The sequence below is a fragment of the Agaricus bisporus genome (assembly GCF_000300575.1).
Source record: "Agaricus bisporus var. bisporus H97 unplaced genomic scaffold AGABI2scaffold_10, whole genome shotgun sequence".
Classification (NCBI taxonomy): Eukaryota; Fungi; Basidiomycota; class Agaricomycetes; order Agaricales; family Agaricaceae; genus Agaricus; species Agaricus bisporus.
In genome coordinates, this window is record NW_006267345.1 from 223,812 (window position 1) to 243,457 (window position 19,646).

At 46.1% G+C, this 19,646-nt stretch overlaps 9 protein-coding genes across 9 annotated transcripts; 5 read left to right on the forward strand and 4 right to left on the reverse strand.

The window, feature by feature from the left end:
- The first annotated feature begins 1,547 nt into the window (after positions 1 to 1,547).
- On the forward strand, positions 1,548 to 3,697 carry AGABI2DRAFT_194769 (hypothetical protein). Its single transcript, XM_006455027.1, has 7 exons — positions 1,548 to 1,570; positions 1,622 to 1,689; positions 1,743 to 2,022; positions 2,082 to 2,704; positions 2,757 to 2,972; positions 3,021 to 3,192; positions 3,248 to 3,697. Exons 1-7 carry the CDS (start codon positions 1,561 to 1,563, stop codon positions 3,310 to 3,312), a joined length of 1,434 nt encoding a protein of 477 aa, XP_006455090.1. The 5' UTR covers positions 1,548 to 1,560; the 3' UTR covers positions 3,313 to 3,697.
- Positions 3,698 to 3,816: 119 nt separating this feature from the next.
- Positions 3,817 to 5,091, forward strand: AGABI2DRAFT_194771 (hypothetical protein). The gene is made up of 2 exons (XM_006455028.1): positions 3,817 to 4,666; positions 4,735 to 5,091. Exons 1-2 carry the CDS (start codon positions 3,854 to 3,856, stop codon positions 4,795 to 4,797), a joined length of 876 nt encoding a protein of 291 aa, XP_006455091.1. The 5' UTR covers positions 3,817 to 3,853; the 3' UTR covers positions 4,798 to 5,091.
- Positions 5,092 to 5,338: 247 nt separating this feature from the next.
- Positions 5,339 to 7,829, forward strand: AGABI2DRAFT_209382 (hypothetical protein). The gene is made up of 12 exons (XM_006455029.1): positions 5,339 to 5,640; positions 5,696 to 5,798; positions 5,859 to 5,915; positions 5,975 to 6,087; positions 6,143 to 6,242; positions 6,303 to 6,323; positions 6,382 to 6,403; positions 6,462 to 6,835; positions 6,888 to 6,934; positions 6,990 to 7,300; positions 7,358 to 7,500; positions 7,559 to 7,829. The coding sequence occupies exons 1-12, from the start codon at positions 5,362 to 5,364 to the stop codon at positions 7,687 to 7,689; spliced, it is 1,701 nt and encodes a 566-aa protein (XP_006455092.1). The 5' UTR covers positions 5,339 to 5,361; the 3' UTR covers positions 7,690 to 7,829.
- A 532-nt stretch (positions 7,830 to 8,361) lies between these two features.
- AGABI2DRAFT_180292 (hypothetical protein) lies at positions 8,362 to 9,399 on the forward strand (the record flags this gene model as incomplete). Its single annotated transcript, XM_006455030.1, has 7 exons — positions 8,362 to 8,502; positions 8,571 to 8,720; positions 8,805 to 8,909; positions 8,979 to 9,053; positions 9,107 to 9,172; positions 9,234 to 9,267; positions 9,344 to 9,399. Exons 1-7 carry the CDS (start codon positions 8,428 to 8,430, stop codon positions 9,397 to 9,399), a joined length of 561 nt encoding a protein of 186 aa, XP_006455093.1. The 5' UTR covers positions 8,362 to 8,427.
- Positions 9,400 to 10,147: 748 nt separating this feature from the next.
- On the reverse strand, positions 10,148 to 11,103 carry AGABI2DRAFT_194774 (hypothetical protein). Its single transcript, XM_006455031.1, has 3 exons — positions 10,813 to 11,103; positions 10,575 to 10,753; positions 10,148 to 10,511 (listed from the first exon to the last, which is right to left on the reverse strand). Exons 1-3 carry the CDS (start codon positions 10,895 to 10,897, stop codon positions 10,335 to 10,337), a joined length of 441 nt encoding a protein of 146 aa, XP_006455094.1. The 5' UTR covers positions 10,898 to 11,103; the 3' UTR covers positions 10,148 to 10,334.
- A 954-nt stretch (positions 11,104 to 12,057) lies between these two features.
- Positions 12,058 to 13,192, reverse strand: AGABI2DRAFT_194775 (hypothetical protein). The gene is made up of 4 exons (XM_006455032.1): positions 13,080 to 13,192; positions 12,645 to 13,027; positions 12,409 to 12,587; positions 12,058 to 12,328 (listed from the first exon to the last, which is right to left on the reverse strand). The coding sequence occupies exons 2-4, from the start codon at positions 12,727 to 12,729 to the stop codon at positions 12,227 to 12,229; spliced, it is 366 nt and encodes a 121-aa protein (XP_006455095.1). The 5' UTR covers positions 12,730 to 13,027; positions 13,080 to 13,192; the 3' UTR covers positions 12,058 to 12,226.
- A 134-nt stretch (positions 13,193 to 13,326) lies between these two features.
- Positions 13,327 to 14,205, forward strand: AGABI2DRAFT_138375 (hypothetical protein). The gene is made up of 5 exons (XM_006455033.1): positions 13,327 to 13,369; positions 13,424 to 13,447; positions 13,506 to 13,749; positions 13,809 to 13,885; positions 13,939 to 14,205. The coding sequence occupies exons 1-5, from the start codon at positions 13,367 to 13,369 to the stop codon at positions 13,969 to 13,971; spliced, it is 381 nt and encodes a 126-aa protein (XP_006455096.1). The 5' UTR covers positions 13,327 to 13,366; the 3' UTR covers positions 13,972 to 14,205.
- Positions 14,206 to 14,451: 246 nt separating this feature from the next.
- On the reverse strand, positions 14,452 to 16,806 carry AGABI2DRAFT_209388 (hypothetical protein; the record flags this gene model as incomplete). The annotated part of the gene is made up of 13 exons (XM_006455034.1): positions 16,631 to 16,806; positions 16,458 to 16,576; positions 16,318 to 16,407; positions 16,251 to 16,261; positions 16,123 to 16,198; positions 16,004 to 16,073; positions 15,844 to 15,944; positions 15,707 to 15,793; positions 15,324 to 15,645; positions 15,044 to 15,262; positions 14,865 to 14,987; positions 14,669 to 14,812; positions 14,452 to 14,609 (listed from the first exon to the last, which is right to left on the reverse strand). Exons 1-13 carry the CDS (start codon positions 16,761 to 16,763, stop codon positions 14,452 to 14,454), a joined length of 1,653 nt encoding a protein of 550 aa, XP_006455097.1. The 5' UTR covers positions 16,764 to 16,806.
- Positions 16,807 to 17,192: 386 nt separating this feature from the next.
- On the reverse strand, positions 17,193 to 18,707 carry AGABI2DRAFT_194778 (hypothetical protein). Its single transcript, XM_006455035.1, has 7 exons — positions 18,675 to 18,707; positions 18,530 to 18,616; positions 18,154 to 18,475; positions 17,882 to 18,100; positions 17,703 to 17,828; positions 17,500 to 17,643; positions 17,193 to 17,444 (listed from the first exon to the last, which is right to left on the reverse strand). The coding sequence occupies exons 2-7, from the start codon at positions 18,581 to 18,583 to the stop codon at positions 17,305 to 17,307; spliced, it is 1,005 nt and encodes a 334-aa protein (XP_006455098.1). The 5' UTR covers positions 18,584 to 18,616; positions 18,675 to 18,707; the 3' UTR covers positions 17,193 to 17,304.
- Positions 18,708 to 19,646: the final 939 nt, after the last annotated feature.

Here is a 19,646-nt window from a genome sequence, read left to right on the forward strand (position 1 = left end):
TTGAGTTGGCGGACCGACCAGGAAGGATCGATGTGCGTTGTGAGCCACTGGTCATGTTGGACTAGGCCAGTCAGCGACTATTTGTGATTCTGCGGTAAGAAGGCCTACTGAACCGGCACGTAAGCGCAATTTTCTGCGGGTCGGGCGAGGCGTCGAACATATCAAGATTCAAACATATATTGATTATCTAAGTATTAAGTACATACTCCTGCCCGTCCGGGCCCAGCCACCAATTCAGCACCCAGCTGCATTTCGCTAGATACTCTCGGTGCAACAGTATTCCGTCCATCGTTCTCGCGTCCATCAGCTGCACTGGGGGCAGTCCGTGCACGCTCAACGCCTCCAGGAACCGTCTCGCCTCTCGTTTCTTCGGCCTGTGTGCAACAACCCGCACACCCAAAACCTCCACTGTTGGAGGCAGTCTGGCCCCTGTCCAACCCTCAACCCATACAGGAAGCACCAGGTTAATCCGCCGGAGGTTGGGCAAAAATTGAAACAGCGATTGAACAGGATTCAAAATCAGCTCGTTTGGGAATTTGAGTTTAAACACGTTGAGTTGGAGTGTGTCCAACGAAAACATGGGACGTGAGATAAGGCGGTCGTACCGTCGCGGACCATCGTAATGTTCGAGGTTGATACACAGTCGACGTAGAGATGTAAACGTCCCGTCTATAGGTACAGGGCTGATTTCAGACGTTGTCCAAGATTCAAGGGGATGAGTAAATGAATTGTAATGGGAGGGCGGCGGTTTTTTGGTAGATATATTGACGCCCACAAGCCGGGGATGAGATTCTATAAACGATGTCCAGATATGTGGATCAAGGATGCCGTCACATTTGATACTGTGAACACAATTGAGAAATATGAGCTTGGAACACCAAGAATGAGAGATCCAGGATAGATCATCGCAGTCGGCGACAGTAAGAACCTCGAGGTTCGGTAGGGCTTGAAGGATGTTTACAATGGCATCGCCAATGTTGAGTTTCAGGGACTGGGTCAGAGTTTCGTGACCCAAGTCTATGTCAAGACGTTTGGTACACCAGCCAACGCGAGCCTCGTCACCATTTGATGATTCGAGGGTGGCAAGCAGGCTCGACAGACGGTCTGCTCTGGAGGCGAGAATCCATTCATACAAGAACAGAAAAGCGAGTCTACGCCATTTTTTGCAAACTCGGATGAGATATCGCTTGGTTACCTAACGACGTTCTCGTTCGTTATAAGCCCAGGAGAGCAGCGATCTTACGCTCACCAGCGAAAGGCGATACTCTTTCGTGACCCGCTTCGTTCGTGAGCTCTGCATGCTCTTCAAGACGAGATCTGAGAACTCGATGCCATATGGCGCCCAGGTCGCATGGCGGAAGACCTCGATTAACACTTGGTCAGGCAGCTCTTGGATGCGAATGACCGGCTTCGTTTTAGCAGACATGTCAGTGATCGCGAAGGTAGTTTCCATTTTTGGCAACATATGCTGTCAGATTACGTAATATAAGTGCCACGTCTCCAACAAAATAAGTAAATAAGTAAATATAATTCGCATTTCGTTCTTTCTCTCGTCCAACAATGAGCGGCTGTAAGTTTCCTTCTCTTCCTGCGCGTTCTCGCCCAGCTCACAGTACTCCAGTCAGGTTTCTCAATCTCGTCCGTCCTTTCCTGCCAATTCTCCCTGAAGTCTCGTCTCCAGACCGCAAGGTTCGCGTTTCCAGCAGTCGTTTCACTCATTTTACAAACGAGTTTTCCTCTAGGTTCCCTTCAACCAAAAGGTGCTATGGACGGCCGTCACCCTCCTCATCTTCCTTGTCTGCTCGCAGGTGCCGCTCTATGGTATCATGTCCTCTGATTCCTCGGACCCTCTCTATTGGATGCGTGTCATCCTCGCCTCTAATCGAGGGACACTGATGGAACTCGGTATCAGTCCCATTGTTACTTCAGGAATGATCATGCAGCTTCTGGCCGGTGCAAACCTCATCGACGTCGACTTTAGTCTCAAGGAAGATCGCGCCTTGTTCTCTGGTGCCCAGAAACGTTAGTACACACGACTTCTGACGTGTCACGCGAAAAGGCAACTCACCCGTCTTTTTTAGTTTTCGCCCTCATTATTTCCCTTGGTCAAGCAACTGTCTATGTCCTAACAGGTCTCTATGGTCAACCTAAGGACATTGGCGCTGGTGTCTGTCTTCTTCTCATCATTCAACTCGTCGCCGCCGCCTTGATTGTCATCCTTCTCGACGAACTTCTTCAGAAGGGTTATGGTCTCGGCTCTGGTATCTCCCTCTTCATCGCTACCAACATTTGCGAATCCATTGTTTGGAAAGCTTTCTCACCAACCACCGTCAACATTGGTCGTGGTCCAGAATTCGAAGGCGCTATCGTCGCTCTGTTCCATTTATTGTTCACTTGGAATGATAAAGGCCGTGCACTTCGTGAGGCTTTCTGGAGGGAGAGACTGCCTAATGTGATGAATCTCATCGCTACCATCGTTATTTTCGTTGTCGTCATCTACCTCCAAGGATTCAGGATTGAAATTCCCGTCAAGAGCAACAGGTTCAGGGGACAGAGGGGAAGCTACCCAGTCAAGCTCTTCTACACTTCCAACATGCCGATCATGCTCGAGAGCGCTCTCACTTCCAATGTCTTCATTGTTTCGCAAATGCTCGCTACTCGCTTCCCTGCTAATCTACTCGTTCGTCTCCTTGGTGTCTGGGAGGTAAGCTCCGATAATACCAACAGTGCTGCCACATTTCTAACTTGGATTTCAGCCCATGGAAGATTCACCTCAACTTCGCGCAGTATCTGGAGTTGCTTACTATATGTCCCCCCCTCATACCATGAAGGAAGCCATCCTTGACCCCATTCACACTGCTGTTTACATCCTTTTCATCATATCCGCTTGCGCGCTGTTCTCTAAGACTTGGATTGAAGTTTCTGGTTCTGGTCCCCGTGACGTTGCCAAACAGCTCAAAGATCAACAAATGGTACATTCTTCGCGCTTTGATCTATTTCATCTTCTCATTCATTTCTAGGTCATGGCCGGCCACCGTGAGGGATCCATGTACAAGGAGCTCAAGCGTGTTATCCCCACCGCCGCCGCATTCGGTGGTGCGATGCTTGGATTACTCTCTGTAGCCGCGGATTTGATGGGTGCTATTGGAAGTGGAACGGGTATCTTGATGGCTGTTACCATCATCTACAGCTGTGAGTATTAAGGTTCTTTGTGCAAGTGTGGATGCTCATGCCGTTGTCTATGTAGATTGGGAGATCGGTATGAGGGAGAGTGGTGGTCCCGAAATGGCAGCTCTTGGCGATCTGCTATAAGACTTCCCCGCCCGTTGACCACTCAGGACGATGACGACGCTTACCATAATATCACAACATTATTTTACCCTCTCATCACTTCTTCGTCGTCTCGGGTGTGTACAAGTTTAGGAGTACGAAAGTCTGCTGGCAGGTGTTCAGTTGTGTGGAGGCGGGAGGAGCAGCAGGAGTATAGCAGGTTGAGGCTTGTCAAAAAGGAGAGCGATGGGTTGGAGGAAGAAAAAAAATGGGTTTTAGGCTGAACGGGAGGGAGATTGCATATGCTTTCTGCCATTTTTTATCTCCCTTTTTGGCTTATTTTCTTTTTTACTTTGTTATTTGTGAACCTTGACCTCGCTCGCTTGCTCTTAATTTAATTTCGGATTCTTTCAAGATGCATTCACCAGACGTTGATCATGAGCAGAAGGGCAAGGGTGCCATGGCTAGTGCGGCAAATAGAATTTTGAACTCCGACACTCGGTATATTGGCGGAGTATGAAACTTCCCTATCACCACGCTTCATTTATCTCCTTTACGTATATTCTTTCCATCTCTCTTCATTATGACGACCAGCTCACCAGAAAACGCAGCTCGCGAGGTTGTCGATAACACTCACACCAACGATGATGGTGATACAAAAGAAGCTTCCCTTCTTCTTGAATCCGAAAAAGGGAAAGGCAAGGAGAAATTGACATCATCCGAGGACGACTCGGTAGCCGGCGAAGGGGGTACATCCGACGATGCTTCAGGCAGTGGAACAACAACTACTCCAGAGGGAAACGAGGATACCACCGCTACTGGTTCTGCTCAGCAAGAGCCTCAGCCTTGGCAAGCCGTATTCGCGCCCCAGTATAACGCGTATTATTTTTATAATAATCAGACTGGAGAGACGACTTGGACGAATCCTCTTCAACCTTCGGCGGATTCTGCGTCTTCTGCAACCTCTGCCGCCGCCGCCGCTTCGACTATTCCACCATCCCCGATAGGGCAAGGAGTCTACTCCGATCCCGATACTTCAGAAACGCCCTCCTCATCCACTTCAACGCCGGCGCCATATAACGCTTTACAAGCTGCAGCGCTTGCCCAAGGCATTGATCCATCCCTGGCACATCTCGATCCTGCACTCGTCACGGCCACTACATCTGCAAGTGGCGGTCCTATACCGACTTTCCAAGCGAAATTCAATGCCCGTACTGGTGCTTTTACGAAACCCGATGCTAGAACTCCTGGGCATTTATCGGAGTATGAACGTATGAAGAGGATGAGTCAGTTCTATTTTGATGTTAATGCTTGGGAACAACAAATTGCGGATGACAAAGAGGAGGAGGAGGACGGGAATGGGAAAAAGAGGAAGAGACCAACGAAAAAGGATTTGGTATGTCGTTTTGTGTTAATTATCTTGAATCTCGTTATTTTGGCGCTGACTCTTTCTCTGAATATAAGGAACGGTTCAAAGAACAAAAGAAACAGAAGAAGATTGCAAAAACGGCATGGTTGCGGACATAGCGCCTCCTTTCCGTCTTCTCTATTCTGTTTGTGTGTGTGAAGGGGGGAGGGTTTTTGCTACCTTTTCGTGATCTATGAAGGTTGCGGGGTTGCTTCGGCGTGTTTTTCTTCTTATCTTTCTCTTTTCTGATCGCTATTCGTATTGTAGACACGTCAGGATATTCTCATCAATACCTTTCCCCTTTACTGCTTGTCATTTTAATTTGTTCGATATGTGAATAGAATGGAACTCGACGAGGAAGCCGATTGGAGCACTCCGATCAGGTAGTCGATCAGGAGCGGCCTCGAAAGCACTTACTTTTTCGAAACCGTGAGACCCGTCGCGAGGGCTTATAATGCTCCTCCTTGACGGATTCCGGGTTCCGGGCTCAGACGCTCAACGGTGAGTAAGCCTAGAATGTTGCCTTTCTGTTCACACTGAAGTACACATGTGACTAGTCGCCTGCTTTCTTGCATTCCTTATAGCGTATGTACCGGCATAGCGTACCGGATTAGCCTAAAAGCTTAAAACGAAGTGCTCTAAACTCTCACTCTTGATACCCTCATCCTTTCCGATATCCCACCATGACCTCTCAAACTCAAGACTGGCGAAGCCGCGCTAAGGCGAAGAAACAACAACAGCTCGATTCGATTCCGAAGGAATGGATCCTCAGAAACCCGCCTAATAAGGATCAACTGAATGTGACTGATATCCCGAGGACCTGTGGTTTGCTGTCTTCGAGAGAAATAGAGATTACAGAGTCGCATGTTGAAGCCATATTGTCTAACTTGGCCAAGGGGATTTGGTCGGCAGTGGAAGTGACTACGGCATTTTCGAAGAGGGCGGTTATTGCTCATCAATTGGTATGTCTTGTCTTGATCTTTCTTTCGTTGTTGAAGGGACTTACGATCTAGGAAGGTTAATTGTCTCACTGAGATCTTTATCGAAAGAGGACTTGCTCGGGCGGCTGAACTTGATGATTATTTCAAACGAACTGGAAAGGTGGTCGGGCCGTTGCATGGTCAAGATAACATTATACATTCGTCCCTTTTTTCTGTTTCTGACCATGATCAAAATACAGGTCTTCCTATTTCGTTGAAAGATCAGCTATGCGTCAAAGGACTCGATGCAACGATGGGTAAACTTTTGGTGCTCCGCCCTTCTACAATTAATTTCGTGCTGAAATAAAACCAATAGGTTACGTCGCCTGGATAGATAAACCATCGCAAAAGAATTCCGTTCTCGTAGATACTCTCGAGTCATTGGGAGCTGTGTTCTATGTGAAGACGAATATTCCTCAAACTCTCATGGTATGAACTTTTATCCCACACATTGTCAAGGCTTGGCTGATACTTGACCCGATAGTTTCCCGAGACTTATAATCACATTTTCGGAAGAACAGTCAATCCGGCCAATCGCGCTCTCACTTCTGGTGGGTCGTCGGGTGGCGAAGGGGCATTGGTCGGTATGTGCTCCACGTTTATAGTCGCACTGAAGCCGCCAAACTCATTATAAACCCCAAAAGCTCTAAGAGGAAGTCCGCTTGGTGAGTGATTACACATAGATCAATTTTTGCCGGCAAGTCCTTAGGTGGATTGTTATAGGCGTGGGCTCAGATATCGGCGGGTGAGTACCATCATCATTAGGGGTCATCTTATCAACGTCTCGCTGAATCCTGTTTTAGATCAATCCGCATTCCAGCCGGCTTGAATGGGCTCTATGGCATGCGCCCTTCTTACCATAGAACACCTTACGCGGGAAACGTCAACTCGTTGGAAGGCCTGAATTCGGTTTATTCGGTTTTGGGTCCATTAACAACCTCATTGGAGACCGTGAAGACTTTCATATCAAGCGTCATTTCCAAAGAACCTTGGCAGTATGATCCTTTGGTCATTCGCAAAAAGTGGAACGAGGATGAATATAGACTTTGCGATCATAATGGCGGTAAACAGCTGTGTTTCGCAATTCTTTGGGACGACGGCATGGTTAGGCCTCATCCTCCTGTATTAAGAGCGTTAGAAACTGCGAGGGACGCATTAACTCGAGCTGGGCATAAAGGTAACTATCTTCATTGTGACGTTTCCCGTCTCATTTATATAATATGTATCAGTGATTGACTGGGATCCCACTGGACTCGCGGAAGTAAACAACGTCGCGGTATGTGACAAGCAATTGAAACTCAGTTTCTCTCATATGATCCCCACTTTCACAGAGCAAACTATGGGGTTCTGTAGGGAAGCAAGATTCGCTGGCTGTCACTTCCCTTTCAGGCGAACATCTTATCACTACCATGCGTCCTGAAGTTGAGGACCTTGAAAATCTCTTTGAACTACCCTCCCGGTATAAGGCCCTCAACCTCACTGCGTTTGAATTTTGGCAAGTTAATGTCCTTCAACGTCAACTGAGGCAGGAATATTTGGACCACTGGCGGGAAACTGCGAACGTAACCGGTACAGGACGGCCTGTAGATGCAATTATTGCACCTGTAGCACCATACGCTGCTATGCCCCATGGGCAGCATAGGTAAGTTCACTGTTGATTGTCATTCGATGGCGTATCATTGACACCATCGTGATTTAGGAATGCAGTTTACACGACTGTTTGGAACATACTCGATTATCCAGCTATCACCATCCCGGTGACGACGGTTGACCCTGTCCTAGATGTAAAGCGGGAACGTAGCTCGTTCTACAATGAAGACGACCGAACGAATTGGGAGTACTGTAAGTTGACCTACAGGTGACGGTGATAAGTTCACTTGCTTAATTTTTCAATATTCAGATGGTCCGGAGAAGTTCAAGGATGCGCCTGTTGGCATTCAGGTTGTCGGACGCACACTCCAGGAAGAGGCGCTTATTGGGATGACCGAGATTGTTGACCGATCTCTCAAGACTTATCAGCCGAAACTGTGAAGACCATATATATCAACCTCGAAAGTTCGCAGCCCTCATCTAACTGGAATTCGACACGAAAGCAAAGCTATATAAACTGTTATATTTCCAATGTAAACAACCAAAGAATCACCAATCCTTTTGGAGGTATTTATTGGCGCTTAATTATGTTGATATAAGCTTCAGAACGATTTCGCGATTCGTCATGCATTAGACAGCCGCACGGATCCTTGAATCTCAATTTGCCGCCTCGTGAACGCCTCAAGCCTCAGAGTTCCATTACCGGACTCTTGAGCTCAAACTTCACTTATACTCGATTCGTTAGTCTCTAACTTTATAAGAGTCTCAGCGACGCACAGCGGGTGTTGCGGTAAATTGCACGCTCACCATTCCAGTTCCACATCCGCGTTCTAGTGATGATCTTGAAGAATTCTTTGGATCGTGAAATTACTTAACTTTTCATTCCCAAGGTAAACACCTCATTGTCGGTTCATTTAGCATTAAAGCCTTCAAAACGAGGCAGGAGAATCTCCGAGTCAATATCCGCATTTATACTGTATTTCTGCTCCTGCTCCGTCCTCAACGTTCAACTGTCAAGTTATTTTACGTGCGTTACTTTGCTTCTGGAAAGGTGCTACTGAGTATTTTATATTTATAGGCTCGTGAATTGAAGTGCAGAAAATGTTGATTGAAGACACTTTTTCCTTTCCGCCCACCTTGAAGCCCGCCTAGTACTGGCCGTGAAAATCAACTTACCCGATGGCCCAGGATTGTTCGTTGACGGCGTTACTGCGATTGGTATTCCTTTTTGGCAGTATCTCTGTACAGACATATGTGAGCGTGTAACCTTTAATGTCACCAACGCGTTGAACTTGATACGATGAACGGTTTTTCTACTATAGGCTCTTGGCTGCGGATTTTATCACATTCAAAGTGTAGCTTCAGGAAAGAATATAGAAGGTCATCAACAAGGTCTTCCTTTGTTCGTCGGATCGAATTTGACTGTGACTCTACCGACGCCACATGGATCTCATGAGAAGGATTATACAATCGTTAGTCCAACTTTCCGATATTACTCCATACCTTCTCTTTTGACCACGAGTCTTTTTTTTTGATGCTATGCTATACATGTACAGTGGCATATAGAAAAACGTTTCTCAGGCCCGAATTTGAGGAAACCGCGTTACACGATCCAGAACAATGCAACCAAGATGTATGCGCATCTATATCGGGAGACACCTGTTCGTGATTTAATATTGTGGAAGTGTTGACTTTAGACACTGATATACTGAGGGTTTTTCGTATGATAGAATCTGACGGTCCTCATATCGGAAGAAGAGCCTACATTCTTCGATTTGGACTTTATAGAGAATCACGAGTGGAGTGTGAGTAACAAGTTTAGAAGACCTTGGTTCTGATAAGTAACTCCTGTCTTTAGATTCAGCTATCAAAGTATTTGAACGAGGAGAAGAGTTTATGGACCATTCATGAACAATACCATCAGGTAAGAGTACCGTATATATATTGTATCATCGTATTTCGGGTCGACCTAACAAATTTCGAAGGTTATTCTGGAGCGAAAGATGTTGACTAAGGCAGGTATACCAAAGGCGGTACAACGTTTTAGGTTCCACACTGTGCAAACGTGATTATAATATCTCCTCTCGTTGAAAAGAAAATTATAGCTGGTTCGATGGTTGTTCTCTTTGGGGTTACTTCGTTGTGGGATGATCATACGGTGAGATAAAACATGGATGTACTACTAGTAATGTCGTTACTTGTTCTTTTCTTGGACCGAAATAAAGATCGAGGTTTATACTGTTCTGTGGTGCGAAGCATGACTGGCTTGGAAAAGCTATGGTTCACGACTTCAGCCTCGAATAACGCTCCTGTTTCGCTAACAGTTCCGCAGCGACAATTGTGATCATTCGGATCATCCATTATCCATCCATCAACCATCATCAATTCATCATTGAATAATGTCAATCATCTGGAACAATAACACCTCGCACGAAGTACTACATCATACAATAGTAACTGTAAACGCCATTACAGTGCAGTGACATGGAAAAGAAGTAGAAGGTATGCTCTTTGACGTTGCCATGAAACATCTTCAAGAAGGGAAAATGAATGCCAAATCCCAAGTTTCGGTGATTTGACCAATGGTAAATTTGTAGTTGTGGGTTTATATCATATCATCAGTCACCCATTGGCCAGCCATTGTGGGGTTTCTCCAGTTCTCGTTATCTCAAGCTATCTCAAGTCGCCCGGTTGGGAAAGGTGGCGTTTCCATTTTATAAATAGGAATGCCCCTGACGACGACAAGTGTGACGGCATTTGCCAAAAAGCCCCTTACTCGCCGATGTTCTTGGCGAAAAACTTGATTGATTCCATTACGCGAACATGTGGGGACACTTTGCTTTGTGAAACGAGTGGGGTTAAGAAGCTTGATCTGTTCACGATTTTCACATTGAAAATTTGAAATCAAAAGGGTTCAGCTCCCGCTCCACTTGACATGTTCTTCAATAAATTTAAATAATTTTTACACGATACATAACCATAAAAACCCCAGACAAGAAGACAGATTGCGGCGCCAATTATTTAACGAATAAAGAGAAGCAAAATAATAATCATCGAATGCGAAGTTGTCAACCCAGGTTTATAAATTAGAGTGCAAAAGCAGCTAAAAGAGCAGCAACACCCGCCAGGGTGTTAACACCTTTCATTGAGGCTGCGTTGTCGCTCGTGGTGGAAGCAGCACCGGAGGAGGTTTCGCTGGGAGAACCAGCAGGAGTCGAAGTGGCACTTGTCAATGCAGCAGGAGTCGAGGTTAGAGTAACTCCCTATCAAATACGACGCGTTGATGTCAGATGCTGGAAGCGCATGGAAATGGAAAAACTACATACAACGGCGGCACACAGCTGCTTAGCTGCGTTCAAGGAAGTTTCGAGGTCATCACCCTCGCAAGTTGAAACGATGCAGTTGGTGGATGAGCTGACGAAACTTTCATTTTTGCAGAGACAGGCATTGTCGGTGGCCTCGCAGCCGCCAAAGTCAGCTGTCGCGATACATGTCGTAGCACAGCCTATGTGAGAGGAGGGTTAAGCATGTGGAAAGGAGCACATTGGCTTAGGGGGATCTAACCTGGAAGACCTCCCTGGCGAGCAACAAAGCTAGCAGAGACGGTGGAAGCGAGAGCGGCGACAGCAAGAGCAAAGGAGAGACGCATTTTGAATGAGCGAGGGGGTGAGAGTGGCAGAAGCAAAAGCTGGAGCTGGGGAAAGATGGATAGAAAGGGGGGTTTATATACGGCGGCTGTGGGTATGCAAAAGGCAGTGGGCCTGGTCGAGTTGCCTTTCAAGGGTCGTCTTGTTGCATGACTTGTTGTATTCTTTTGACGCTTCCACGCGAAAACTCTTTAGACGCTGTCAAGCACAAGGCACAAACGAACTTCCTCATTTGGTCACATCAGCATGCAGTATCGGCCTTTTCCAGGGAACAAACTTGTACACAATGCCAGCGACCATTGATGAGTACAATCATCACTAATCTTATGAATTGGTCCGACGTACCAAGACTTGTTACTCTTCACCTTTTCGTTTCGTTTCGCTGCCTTCTTTAGCCTCGTTTCGTCGTCGCGAATCTTCACGCCCTCTAGCCGTGCTTCGACCTTTTCCCATTTTTCTTTCTCTTCTATTGCTACGCGCTTCTCTTCGGGCATCGAGGCGAGCCTTACCTCCCGCACTGCGAGTTGCTCGAGGGCTTGTTGCGGATCAGATTTTGTTTCTAAGAGTATATATCCCTGCGTTTTTCCAGAAGATCAGAAGCGGCCTTTACTGTACCTAAACTGAAGAGAAAATAAAATATCGAAGCTAAGCCAGGCTGGAACTGGAAAAATTCAAGTCATCTCACTCACCTATGATACGCGTTCGTCCTATGATCGCTGACACAACCGGCCCTTCAAGCAACCTTGGACTCGGAATCGACAGCATTGCGGGTGCAAGAAATATGGATCCTAATCGTATTGTGCATGCCACTTGGAAAAGGTCTTTCAAGCTTCACGTCTAGGCATCTCGCCTTTGTTATCACCTATAGGTGGCATGATTGCCAGGCTGAAGACGCAAACGTTGCATCCGATCACTGGGTCCATTCTTCCAAGCACACAATAACAAACTTCTCATTATGCTTGTCAGGCATCTGGAAAAACGCCCCCATCAGAAGATTGTTTGACTATTGGCATCCTCCGATCTTCCAATTTACCCGAAGATGCGAAGTTACCAGTTGTATGTCTTTCTCATACCTATATCAAATTATACTTACCTACATATCTACATATCTCTAAGTTCTTTCGGGCGTAAGTTTACTTTTCCAGTCTTTCCGCAAAATTATTTCAATGAAGCTGGACAGTTATGGCAGTGGTTTTGAAGCTGGAGTCTCATCAATATACAATGGTAACGTCATCATCGCCCAGAGCGTTGCTCGAGTAAGCCCCATCTTATAACAACTCTTCCCGTATTGAATTGACTCGACAAGGGAACACCTCTCATCTACGTCAACCTTAATTATCGCCTTGGTCCCCTTGGCTTCCCACAAGGCCAAGAAAGCCTGTTAAGTTGAAACGATCAAGTATTGTTCCCGTTCTAAACAGTGACATCAATAGCTGATAATGAAAAAACCCTCAATATGGCCATCAAGGACGAAATAGCTGCTCTAGGGCTTGGGAAATGAAAAACTACATACAATGGCGGCACAAAGCTGATTACCTACGTTCAAAGCGGTTTCGATGTCACCGCCCTGGCAGGAAAAATTGATACAGCGGATGAATGAGACGAGGAAACGTTCCTTGTTGCAGAGACAGACGTTGTCGGTGGCCTTGCAGTCACCAGAGTCAGCTTGCGTGATACATAGCAGAGCACAGGCTGTGAGAGAGGAGGATTAAGAATGTTAAAAGGGGCGCATTAGCTAGGGGGATCTACCTGGAAGACTGGCCTGGCGAGCGACAAGGCTAGCAGAGACGGTAGATGCGAGAGCGGCGACAGCGAGGGCAAAGGAGAGACGCATTTTGAATGAGCGAGGCGTGAAGCAAAGGGTGGGGAGTGGCAGAAGCAAAAGCTAGAGCTGGGGAAATATGGATAGAAAGCGGGGTTCATATACAGCGGCGGTGATCAGTGGTTCGGTCAGTCACGAACGACAATCTCAGCTCTGACGCCACTGGTCAACGCGATGCGCTAGCAGGGGCTAGCAGTCATACCGTCCAGCGTTGTGCAAAGCTACCACTCATCCGAGCAGCTTTGATTGACGTCGTTCGACGTGGCCATCAGTGATCAGTGATTAATCACTAAATGATTGATGTGGTGTACTATTATGAAGTGTGGTTGAGAGGGATTTTCCGCAAATGAGGGTGACCGAACCTCTGATCACTGATAGTATGGCCTGGTTGAGTTGCCTTTCAGGGGCCGCCTTGTTGCATGACTTGTTGTATTCTTTCGACGCTTCCAGTGTCCACGAGAAAACTCTCAAGACGCTGTCAAGAACAAGGCACAAACCTGCACAAACTAACTTCCTCATTTGGCCACATCGGCATGCACTGTCGGCATTTGCCGGAGAACTGTGCAGCCTCCCAAACCTTGTTTTGTTTACACAACGCCAGCAACCAAACAACGATCGATTTGCTCATCGACACTGACATCCTCAAGACATGGTGCGTCGCTGTACCTCCCGTTGTCTAGCGTATAATACTCACATGTACATGTAGGCCCCCGCGAACACCAAGAAAAAGGTACCGAATCTCCGTCCTGCAACACTCCTAGATCTAATGCATCTATGCCGATATTCAGACTGGCGGCAAGACTCGCTCTGCGCTGCAAGACGTCGTCACCCGCGAATACACTGTCCACCTCCATAAACGCGTACATGGCCGTTCCTTCAAAAAGCGTGCTCCTTGGGCCGTCAAATCCGTTGTCGACTTTGCTCAAAAAGCTATGGGCACGGCCGACGTTCGTCTCGACCCCAAGCTCAACCAGGCTGTTTGGGCCCAGGGAATCAAGTCTGTTCCTCACCGGATACGTGTAAAGCTTGAGCGTGAGTATGTTAATGTGGATGTGAAGGATGCGAAAGCTGATTTCTTTTGGTTGGTATAGGAAAACGTAATGATGATGAAAACGCAAAGGAGAAACTCTACACCTACGTCTCCCATGTTCCCGTGGAATCTTTCAAGGTGAGTCTTACATTTTTCTAAAGTGATGGTTTTTAATCAGGCACCTTCTGTAGGGTCTTCAAACGACGGTCGTCGATGCAGAGTAAAAGCTTAGTTATATAGGTTCTGCCGGTCTTCTATTCGTGTTGTCGCCTTGCACCTCATGCCAGTCACATATGCATGTTCTACGTCCCCCATATGCCATGCCACCCAGGTTTTTTAAAATCAAAGAACAAAAACAAAACAAACCTTATCACATGGGTGCTTCGTGTCAATGTCATTATTCTGCGTGCAACACGCTACCTACTTCTTTCCGGCCGTAATTCAGAAAAAACTATCTCGCTTGGCTGCATTTTGTTGAGGTTATCGAGGGATCCTGTATTCGCTCGTGTTAGCTGTTGAGAGTATTCGAATAATATCACTAGCAGCTTCTACAGTCCCAAAGCAATTTAACGGGTTCTAACAAATGAGATACTTTTATTCACTTCAAGAAGGAACGCAACTGGTTAAATCCCAGCAAGTCAAGCAGAATTTCATACATTCCAATAATTCGCTACTACAAGATACAAGATTTTCGAACAATTCATTCACACCTTATCGTTCCTACGGTGCATCAGCACGACGGGGATCGAGTTAATGAAATCAATTTGCTCTTTGCGGAACGTATCAGGTATCATCTTGGTATCATCCCCATTGAGCTGCATAACACTCTCATCTCCAATGGCGTACTGCTCCCAAACAGGACCTAGAGGTCAAACAGTCATTTATACCGATGATACATGAAAAGAGGAACTCGAAACTTACGTGGCAATCCTTTTCCGTCATTCGGATCCAAGCTCGTAGCGAAAGAAACCCAGTAGTCAATCATCAATGCGCTTATTCTCAAAGATGAAGCTGATTGATCCGAAGGCGCTCCAAAAACATAGGGTACCTCAACACCATGAGTAACTATATTTCATATCAGTAAATGTCAAATTGGAGCGGGGTGGTTAAGTTTTACCTCCAATGAAAGGTGGTAGGCCAGGTTGTGGTTGGGTAAACGAGTACCCCCAGTTTTTGATACCCGCTTTGGTGGCAGTTGATTGGAAAAATCGACGCTGAGAGTGGAAGGAAATATCTCCGTCTATATAAAGACAATGATGAGGTGTCGTTGATTAATGGAAGATGTTTTGAGCATACTTAGAGCGGCGGCTCGTTTAAATTGGCTAGAGAGGCCGAAAGTTTCGTTTCCTGTGTTGAAAGGACATCCAAGGGCAGGAATGTCTGGATATAACTCGAGTAGTTTGTCTGCAGCACGGAGAACTTCATATTCTGGTACAAAAGGAGGAGTGAGGTTTGAAATGATTGCTGCGCGAATCTGGTCTTCAGAGTTGATGGTCAGAGGCGTGAATGCAGTACCTGTTACAGTTCATCAATGCGTCATTTGAATTCTTTTGTAAAATCGTGAACGGCATCATACCTTCGTCAAGGTTGGTTCCACTAATAAACGGGATTTTTGCAAAATTTCCTTGAGCGAACACTCTTGAAGGTAAATCAGGATATAATCCATCAGGACCATCAATTGTAGGATCAAATGCGAATTGTTCTTGAGCCTCATTGATTGCATTGACAAGTCCATTCAGAATTTCATCTGAAGGGGCATTTTGAAGACAATCAAAGGTGTGACCTGAAGTCGCCAGAGAAGCGCATGAAGCGACACCAGAAACGAAATTTTGCCAATCAATCTCGCGACGCGATGCAAAGGAGTTCAATGACGTTGCTTGACTTCCAGATTCAAGAATCTTATAAGTAAGAATGTTTTGTTAGAACTTCAATAAATTGTTGCGAATTAACAGAACTCACGGCTCCGCGAGCAAGTTTTTCAAGAGGCGAGTTTAGGAAAAGAATTGAATTCATGATAGCTCCCGCACTCTCTCCAAATACTGTGACCTGATTGATTTCAGATAAAACACGACAATAGGATAAAGTCATCAAATTACCTTTTCCTTGTCACCGCCAAATATTCCGATATTGCTCTGAATCCATTCTAGAGCAGCTATTTCATCCTTGATGGCCAGATTGAGGGCTTTTTTATCATCAGCTATTGACGTCACTGTTTAGTAACGGGAACAATAGAGGATAAATTTCAACATAACAGACCTTCTTGGCCTTGTGGGAAACCAAGGGGACCAAGGCGATAATTAAAGTTGACGAAGATGAGAGGCGTTCCCTTGTCGAGTCAATTTAATGCGGGAAATCGTTACAAGATGAGGGCTTACTCGAGCAGCACTCTGGGCGACGATGGCGCTACCATTGTATATTGACGAAACTCCAGCTTCGAAACCACCGCCATAACTGTCGAACTACATTAGACTATCTTGTGGACAGACTGGAAGAGTAAGCTTACACCCAAAAGAACTTTAGAGGATTCGTAGGTAAGTATCATTCGACGTCAGTATGAGAGAAGGACATACAACTGGTAACTTCGCATCTTCGGGTAAACCGGAAGGTCGGAGGATGTTAATTGTCAAGCAATCTTCAGACAAAGGCGTAGCTCCAGATGCCTGACAAACAATAATGAGAAGTTTGTCATTGTGTGCCTGGAAGGAAATACCTTTTGAAGGCAGCCTGGGCCGTAATCGGACGCATCAAAGGTCTCGCTGTCGAGAGTCGTTTTAAGTACGGGAGGTCTTAACCTCAAATCCCCAAGGGGTGGTTCGGCATAGGGTATACCTGCAGCCAAGGTCAACAAATTGAATATATGCACTTGGGAAATTCAGTGTTTGCCTCCGAAAAATTCTTGGCGGAGAGTAGGGATATCTCTTCCATTGAGCGTGGTGCTGCCGATCTTGATTTGCGGAGCAGCACTACATATGGCGACAAGCGCAGAGACAACGGAGAGAGACGCAGTGAGCTTCATAACGAAGACCTGGCGCTCGTGTGCTTGTGCCCTACGCCAGTACTTATGGTGGAAAACACACCGGGGCCCGGCCAAGGCTACTTGATTCCACGGTATGCCGGTATTGTGTTAATCACGGAAAAAGCGTTGATCTTGACACAAAGGTGATATATGACTGGTGGCTTCGAAAAGACCTAACAAGGGGAATGATGGGCATGAGCTTGTATTCTGAACGAATGCAAAAGGAAAGGAAGTACCCAGGAAAGTCAGTGTGTCCATATGATACACAAAGCATGTTCGGCAACAATCTCTGCTCAGGTTAACTCGACGCCAGTGGCCCATGTGGTTGTTGGTTCGAAAGTCACGGGGACCCTGAATCGCTCTGATGCACAACCTTCCTTTTTGCGCTAAGTTCCAGGACGTAAATATGTACCACCATACAATCTTTGTTCCATTATACGCCTTATGCCGGTGGTTCATGTATATACGTTTACAGGGCGATGAAACGTCATTAAGTTCGTACTACGAGTTGTCCAGGATTGCCGGAGAGCTTCTTCGTCATTCAATGCAAAAATACAAGGGGAATAGAATTGATGTAGTCCATCTGTGCTTTGCGGAATGAATCATCGATCATTTCGATGCCATCGCCGTCAAACTGGATCAGACGTTCATTGTCACTGGCGTACTGTTCCCATAGAGGTCCTACACAATATGAAAACTGTCAGTAAGTTAAATCAAACAGAATATAACCACCTACGTTCGTCGCCTTTTCCGTCATTTGGATCCAAGCTTGTTACAAATGAAATCCAATAATCCATCATGACCTTACTCAATGAATGGGACGAGGGGGATGGATCATTTGGCACTCCGTATACATATGTTACCTCGTCCGAGTGAGCGACTGTACCATGGAATTGAGTACCATGCCAAAGGGTAGCTCAAACGAGGATAAGATCTTACCTCCGAGGAAGGGTGGGTGAAGGAATGGATCAGAATGTGTAAATAGATATCCCCAACTCTTGACGCCCGCCTTCGTGGCTGTCTGTTGCCAGAATCGCCGCTGCGACTGGAACCAAAGATCGCCAACTGAAAATGAGCATGAGAAGGAAAATAGAGCTTAAAGGAAGTAAGGTCCTTACCGAGCGCGGAAATACGTTTGAATGATGAAGGTAAGTGGAATGTTTCATCACCGGTGTTAAACGGAGAACCAAGAGCCGGAATATCGGGATATAGCTGCAATAACTTGTCCACTGCCCTGTCGAGTTCGGCCGGTGGAACGATAGGAGGGGAGTAATTGGCAATGATATACTGACGGATCTCCTCTTCAGAATTGATTGTCGGAGGAACAAACATGGTACCTAGATGAGAGATTGACTTACACGCCGTTAACCGACACCGGAGCTAGACTCACCTTCGTCAAGATTAGTTCCACTTATGAATGGTACCCGCGCAAATTTCCCTCTCGAAAATAACCTTGATGGCACATCGGGATATAACCCACCAGGTCCATCAATAGTGGGGAAGAAGGGAAACACTTCGGGAGATTTTTTGATAGAGTTCATTATTCCTGAATATATTTCTAATTCATTGGCCGTCCGCAAGCAGTCAAAAGTATGACCAGAAGTCGCAGTGGAGGCACAGGATTCAACACCGGCGACAAAATTTTCCCAATTGCCTTCTCTGCGCTTGGGATAAAAGTTCATGGAAGTGGCTTGACTGCCTGACTCGAGAATCTACTCCGTCCGTCAAAAAACCATTCAAAAAAAAAGGCAAAAGATGACACATGCCGCTCCGCGAACGAGTTTATCGAGAGGTGAATTCAGGTAAAGGATGGAATTCATGATGGCTCCTGCGCTTTCCCCAGCAATAGTAACCTAAGTACAGGCACAATCAATTGCGTCCGATTAAATCCAGAATAACATTACAACAAACCTTGTTCTTATCTCCACCAAACGCATCTATATTATGTTGAACCCATTCCAATGCAGCGATCTGATCTCGTAGCCCCAAATTAAGTGATCTTTGATGGGCAGCTGCAACAGAATCACAATCAATGTGTAGTACCAAATTAATGCAATGACTAACCTTCTTTGCCTTGAGGGTAACCAAGTGGACCAAGACGGTAATTAAAACTGACACAGATCAAAGGAGTTCCCTGAAAGAGAAATGAAGAGATGAAACAAGAAAATCATAGTAAACGTTTACTCTAGCGACGCTACGTGCGACAATAAGACTGGCATTATACTCCGTCGAGCTACCGTATAGGAAGCCACCGCCATGACTGCATCCTGCGATCAGAGATCAATTTCTCTGGAAGTGCAAAATCACCCACGTCCAAAAAAATTAATAGGGCGAGCATTTCGATTACGGTTTGTCACGGACGGGGAAATACGTTTATTCATTGATGGGCGCACCACTGGTAATTTGGCATCGGGTAGAAGATTCGAAGGTCTGAATACATTTATCGTCAGACAATCTTCAGAAAGCAAGGGCACAGGGAGGCCCTATCAAGAACATTGATCAAAAAAATTCTAAAGTCGTCGAGGAGAGTACCTACAGGTTGAAGACAAGATGGTCCGAAGTTTGATGCGTCGAAAGAAGGTGAATCAAGTTCTGTCTTTGGCACCGGAAACTTTAGCCTGAGATCGCCAAGAGGAGGCTCCGCATAAGGGATCCCTGAATTAAATGAAGTCCTAAACTGCTCCGTTGTTGCCCAGGTCGAGTTCTACACACCTCCGAAAAAATCTTGTTTCAAGCCAGTCACGTCCCTTCCAAAGAGAGTGGTTTTCCCAATCTTGACCTGAGGTGCAGCATAGACTACTGCCACCAACCCAAAGTGAAAGGGAAACCTCATGGCGATTTTGCGCAGCAGCTGACAGCGTTTTGACGCTCAATTTATAACTG